We start from the raw sequence: 6,924 nt of genomic DNA, 5'->3' as shown, positions 1-6,924 counted from the left end.
TGGAGTATCCATCACCTCAAGCATTTATTGTTTCTTAAAGAATGAGTCCGAATTTGATATTCTCATCTAAGTCATTAGAAGGGCTTTGCTGCCTGTCCCTTACGTCAGAGAATTATCTGGAAGAAAAGAAAACATCTCTTCAAAATTTCCTTGACTGTTATTGCTTTTATGTTTAATTTAGTTTCTATCTTTAAATAGGTTCCATATTTTTAAATCCACTAACATTGTATTTTTAAGTGGGTTATAAATTCAAAATCCAAAATTCAAATGGTCCAAAAGGGATTTTCTGACCCTTATCACATACACTCGTTCCCCTCAGTGAAGGCAACCAATGTTAGCATTTACCTCTGCATGCTTCCAGAAATATTCTATGCATACAAAGACGTGTGTGTGTGTGTGTGTGTGTGTGTGTGTGTGTGTGTGTGTGTGCGCGGTTCCCTCCCATTTTGTATGCCAGCGTATACAATACACACTGTTAGTCAGTTTGCCTTTCTCACTTAAGTGTATACCTTAACTGCTTTTCATTGTTGGAGCCCTTCCAAATAACCTCCCCCAAATCTTTACAACGTCTAAGACGTCAAGCAGAATTCACGGTAATTATTCCCATAACATTTATAATAACTGACATGTCAGTTTTCAATAGATTGAGTTTTTACATAATAAAATTATATTCACACTGTATATTAACTAAACTGGGGTCCTAACAATACCTTTACTATATCTATGCCTTTTTTTGATAGAACTGTGATTTTACTAATTTAATTGCTATCAAGATTTAAAGCTCCTGTATCTCTGCTTTTACGAAATTCTTCGGTCATTGCCATGAGTAATTTCACGCCGAGCCTCCAGTTGGGACTGCAAGCTTACACAGTACAACAGGAAAACACGATTCCTTCTGCTCCAGTCTGCTTTATCGTGGCGGTTTCCAGAGATGAATCACAGTGAAAAGTGGACGCCAGCCCAGATAATTAAGTGTGAGCTCCAGCTTGTTTCAGGTGAGTAGGCGATCAGAAGCGGAGATGAAGCTCGTGAATTATGGCCCTACTTTCCTTTACTGCAAGTAGCCTACTGGAAGTCTTAAATCTGCTTGCCTCTGAGTCTTTAAAACTACTTTTTAATACTTCAGAGCGACCACAAAACTAGGTTAGGTTTGACTCTCAAGGATACGACCTTACTCACCTGGGACAATAAGACTAAGTTCCCTGCTTTTTTGTTTTTTAACTAACAATCTATGTTTCTGTGTTCCTCAGTTTTCCCATGTTTAAAATGAAGCTGCTAATTACCTGCCTAATAAGCACTTTGCTTATATTCTATGAGTAAAAGCATAATATAAATGTCGAACAAACTCAATGCATTTCATTTGCCTTTTCCAAACCGTGCACAGATTAAGAAGCTGTGGCATACGCTCCTTGCAAACTCAGCATTAACAAAGTTCTCTGGCCCTTTTCCTGAGAAATCTCATGAAGCAGCTCTCTGATGAGAAGAAAGGTGACTCCTATACACACACAGACTTCCAGATAAGTGACTACCAGAAAACGCACAAGCAAGTAAAAACAGCTCAGCAGGACTGCAACCGTGTGCTCACACAGCTCCCGGCGGAAGAGGGCCTGGCCAACCTCATCCATTTAGCAGCCAATTTGGATGACATACATTTCCATGCAAGGCGATGGTGCTTATATGTACAGAAATTTCCTTATTACATTATTCAACCCACGTCTTCTATTACTGATACGCACAGTCTCACAAACCCCCATACACCAGCCAGTGCGACACCCTGAATCATTGGATCAATTAACATATGTAAGGACAGCTCCTCTCACAGACACCAAATACAGTGTTTGCTCTGTAACAGAGTGGAGAATTGTTTTTATTTACGGTCAGCACACCTGACTGTAACCATTTTTGCCTTTTAAGGGGAAGGAGGAAGAGCGGCATAATTTGGTCATAGGAGAACAAGTCTGATGCTCCCTCACGCTCACAAAGACTAACAGGAAAGGGGAAAAGGGCAGCCTGAAACACGACAGCCTTCACCAGTATTTCTTGGGTCCTAAAGGGTATGAGTGGGAAGAGATGAGTCAGGTCTTTGAATAAGCAAACATGGCCCCCAAAGCTGGGTAGAAAGGTGGGCAGCTAAATGGGTACATGGAAAAGGGAAAGAGAAACTGAGCTTCATTATGGAATCCCAACAGAGGGCATTTCTGAAAAACAAGCAAGCGAGGAATCTTGAAGAGTGAAAAGGGGTCAGGCCACTGGCAACATGCAATAAGACTAAGTTCACGTACCGTGCATAAGCGTCTTTAAGGGGAGGTATATTATGGCAGTGTAGTCCTGGGAACGAGACAGCCACAGGAGGAGAGGGAGGGTGAAGCAGGAAGAAGCAGGGACCTGGAGCAGATAGTCACCAGTGACCTTGGCGACATCTTGGTTATAGCTGCTGCAGCTGGTTTTAACAGCCCGTTTGACCACAGTACGTATTTGTGTGGCTGCGTCTACTTCCAGACTAGTTGCACATGTTTGCAAGTGAACTGGATAACCAAGCCCAATGAGGGTATATCTGCAGGTAAATTTCACATACCTGTAACCCACCAGATCAAACTATGAGCAGTACCGCGAAACCACGAACAGGCCGAAAGCATCAGTCCACTTGCCAAGCCCAGCAGAATTACACCTCTGTAAAAAAGGAGATGCTTAAGACATCTGATGTTAATATTATTTCATTGTCACAAATACAATACAAATCCTACCTCGAGGTACATCCAAGAGATAATATAAGCGTGAAACAACCGATGAGCTTATGAGAGCCTAGTGGAAACCAATATCATACACATTTAGAGCATTACAGTAATACAAATTCTGACGAGACAAATGACATCTGCGGTCTCATTATGGTCAACGCGAAAACAGTGACTGAGTTTGCTCGGACCATGACATTACAGTCCCTATTGCTCACGTAACATTTTAAATGACCCTGCCAAAGAAAAAAAGAAAACGTCCTTGGGATAGTTTCTACTTAGTTTGCCTTTTTTCTTTTTTCTCTGCCTCACTACTGCTCTTGTCTATGTTCTCTGCCTTCCATGACCAGTGTCAGTTTGATAAATAATTGATAGTCATGTGTTTCTCAAAAAACCACTAACTATTTCATTCTTTTGCTGTTTTGGCAAAAATTTGTAGGAGAAGGGGAAAAAAAAAAAGAATTTAAATGTTAGGGGGAAATCCAGCAGCAAAAATAACCCACCACATAGCACTTGATAAATAGCTGTAACATAAATTAAGCTAAAAAAAAACATAGCACTCACCCTAGGCACTGTTTTAAGATTTTTACCTGTATTATTATTCATGTAATCCTCATGCATGTATAAGGTAAATGCTATTATGATCCCCATTTGCAGAGGGGTATACCGGGGAAAGGGCGTGTAAGTCACCTGGGGGCACACACAGTAGCCCACATAGGACTAAGAATCCAAAAACAGTCCTCAGGCTCTGGTGTGAGGCTCTTAGCCGCTGTACCGCCTGCCCTGCCTCCTAAGGATTACCCTGTGGCCACAGAAGCCCAGATGTGAGAAAGGGCTGTGGAGCGCAGTGTTGATCTTATTCTACCCCCAATTCAACAGCAAATATTCATGAGTGCCTACTGCGTGCCAGGCTCTGTCCTAGGTACTTGGGACACATCAGTGAACAAAGACCCCTTTCCCCCAGAGAGCTCACATGCTAGCAAGGGAGACACATGATAAACACCAGCAATAAATGACGCAGGTTATCAGAAGGTGGAAAGTGCTAGACAAGAGTAAGAGTGATGGGGTGGCCAAGTGCTGGGTGGGCCGGGGGGACTAGGCCAGTTTGTTCTCCCAGGGTCTGCGGTCTGCACTGGTCCTTTGGTTTCCCGAGGGGCCTTCTGCACCCTCTGAGACCCTCTCTCCTCTCCTTCAAACCATATCTATGACCCATCCCTTGAAGTGGCACCTGGTGAATTTTAGAAAGCAACTCCCACTGTGCCGATGGTCCAACGCAACGTTTCTCCAAAGGGTTCTGAGAAACACCTGCTTTATGAGATAACGGGTGTTCTACAGAACAATTCCATCTTCAAAGAAGTTTGGGAAATCTCTGAGAATTTTTAATATGCTAATGTGATTGTGAATCAAAGAAAGGAATATGAAATGCAGTATTTCCCAAACTATTTGATCTAGAAGCCTTTTCGTCCTCAGAGTAACCATTAACGTCTCAGGAAACCACAGAAGAGAGTTTGGGAAGTGCTGGTCTCCGTGAGTTGCAGCTCCACCTTTGATGTGCCGGGCCAATACACACAGTGAGAAAATGTCTGAAAAGAAAACCCTCCTCTTACAGGTGAGGAACACAAGGCCAGAGCACACATAATCTGACGCCATGTTTTCGATGTCTAGGGTGAATGGGAAATAAATATCTGGCTAGCACAGATCTAGCTGTCCAACAAAGGAGGTATTTCTTCCTCTGACCACAACCGCCAATCTCTCAATTGCTTTCCAAACTCAAACTCACCCAAATGGATTAGGGTCTGGCCCGGGGTGGGGATGTCCACTCACGGCCCATCTGGACACAAGGGAGACCTCTCCAAAGATCCAGTGGGTGAGGAACACAAGGCTACCAAAGGCCGCCCCCGCCAACGGCCAGCTGGGTCTAGAGGCCATCCCCGTGGTAGTGTCAACAGTCTTCTTTCCCTCGGGTTTAGTGCGGTCACTATCTAAAATGAAAATTAAAAACGGAAAAGGGTCAGTTACGTGGAAACTTACACCCTGTATCTAACAGACTTGTAGCAAGTAAGAAATGGCGCTGGCTTCAATCAGCTTACGTCAGAGGACAAGACGAGACACGCAACTACAACACAAAGCAGAACGTGCTGACGGCCACTCGGGGGGATGATTTCAGGCCAGCTAGATAGGGAAAGGTTTAAGGGAGAACAAGCAGTTTGGAATTTGACAAGTGAAACTGCAGAAAATTACTCACTCCATGTGAAGTTGACGCCGTGGGCAAAAATATATGCAGAAAAAATGAATGACATGTTCACAGAACAAATGTGGTCGGACTTGAGTGGAACGTTCCCAGCGCGCCAGGCCGCTGCCTCCTCCCAAAAGGACAGGGCTGTCACCCACCCACCTGCGCACCCAGGGTCATGACCGTGCACTGCGGCGCAGTTCCTGTGCTGACCCCTCTTCCAAGCCCGTCACATTAACTCCTTTCATCTTCACAACAACCGCATGAAGTTGGCTCTCTTACTGATCCCATTTTACGGATTAGAAAACACGCCCAGAGAGAGCAAGTAATTTGTCCAAGATCGCACAGCTAGTAAAGAGAAACCGAGAAGCTGGGAGCTTAGGCCACGCGGCTCCTTCGCCATATTATAGTTCACGGTACTGTCTGACCAGCAGGTCCCAATTCCTCACGTTAATGGCTTCATGTCACAGCTGGAGAAAATGCCTGCAGGAGAATGTCTCTGTAGGAACAGAGAGAGCCTGAAGCCCTCTGCCGGACGGGAGGGGAGGAAGCCTGGGGTCTGAGTGCGTGCCTGGCATTCTGATTTCACAAGGGGAAGGTTCTTCTGCCGACAGTGGACGGAGAGGAAGGAGGAACGGAGCTCAGAGCTGTGCGGATGGGCTGGGGTGGGAGCGGCGATGAAGACAGGAGGGAGGCCAGGGACCTGGGGCCCGGCAGTCTTTGCAGGAAGGAGGCATCTGAACGGAGCGTGCAGAGCAAAACGCAGTGTGCAGCCGTGGGGGACCGCACCCCCCAGACCCAACAAATCTTCAAACACAACCACGAAACCACCTGGTATGCTCCGATGTCTTGAGGAAGCCGGTGAAGAGCCAGAGTTTTATAAATGGGGGCACAGGGCAGGCACGGAGGAAGGAACTGACAGCCAGCGACTGGGTCACTTAAATTTAAAAGAGGCGAGAAAGAAGAAAACTCAAGGCAGGAAATGTAAACGATACCCCGAAGTCCAGATCCCCATCGGGCTGTACCTGGGGAAGGTGCTGCCGGAGTTTCTGCCCCTAGAGACGAGGGTTTTATAAAATACAAACATGCATTAGGGGACCAGACTGAGTTCTAAATGTTCTAATATCAATGCCACGTGACCAAGTCACTTGCATAATTCCGCCCATTCTCATTCGCTGTGTTTCATGCCAAAATAGGGTCCAGAGAATTATACGAGCACTTTGTTCACGGTGAGCCGACACTCTCCAAACTTTCATGAATCTGCGAGCTTTCTCCTTGTATTCACAAAAGTACAGTGACTCACTGAGAGTTACACAAAAAGCCAGGAGCCAGTTCATTAGAACCCCGTAACTAACACGTCTCCTGCCTTTTTAGAACAGTCTCAAGTCAGCCTTCGAAGTGAGCTGGGTATGGGTACGTCTCAGGCAGAGTCAGCCCCTGCGACAGATAGGTGATTTGAAAAGTGACATAAATATGCAAAATTGCCTTTCTTTTCCAGTTTCAGACTTGGAGCTTCAGACCCCTGGGAAAAAATGCAGGCAGTTCCCACAGCCGTGGGTTCCAGGAGCTTTGCATAGGGTTAGAGATGTACCGGGGCAGTGCGGGGTGGGGGATGGAGAAGCCCACGCTGGAGAGCTCTGTCCGGAGGGAAGGAGGAGGGAGACAGAGTTGAAAGTGAGCCGGAGCATGAGGCCTGGCCATAGTCTCCGCTGCCACCCTTCTACAAACCAGAGATGCTTTTGTATTTCCGCCCTCTAACGCTACTGGCAAGGAAAAGGCGCCTTCTGCTTAGAAAACAGCCCACTGGCACTCTAGGAGGCCAGGAGTGCGACCAGCCTGAGCAAGAGGGAGAGTCCCGTCTCTACAAAAAAATAGAAAAATTCGCCAGGTGTGGTGGCACGTGCCTGTAGTCCCAGCTACTCGGGAGGCTGAGGCAGGAGGATCGCTTGAGCCCAGGAG

At 46.1% G+C, this 6,924-nt stretch overlaps 1 protein-coding gene across 1 annotated transcript in view; it reads right to left on the bottom strand.

The window, feature by feature from the left end:
* Nucleotides 1-6,924, bottom strand: part of CWH43 (cell wall biogenesis 43 C-terminal homolog (S. cerevisiae)) — a 68,897-nt gene that overhangs the window by 54,398 nt on the left and 7,575 nt on the right. Inside the window, 2 exon segments of the mRNA XM_012639899.1 lie at nucleotides 2,576-2,670; nucleotides 4,513-4,714. Of these exon segments, the coding sequence (XP_012495353.1) occupies nucleotides 2,576-2,670; nucleotides 4,513-4,714 (297 nt within the window).

The sequence above is a fragment of the Propithecus coquereli genome, unplaced genomic scaffold (genome assembly GCF_000956105.1).
Source record: "Propithecus coquereli isolate 6110/MARCELLA unplaced genomic scaffold, Pcoq_1.0 Scaffold143, whole genome shotgun sequence".
Taxonomy (NCBI): domain Eukaryota; kingdom Metazoa; phylum Chordata; class Mammalia; order Primates; family Indriidae; genus Propithecus; species Propithecus coquereli.
Note: the sequence above shows the minus strand (reverse complement) of the source record. Positions and strands in the feature narration are given on the sequence as shown.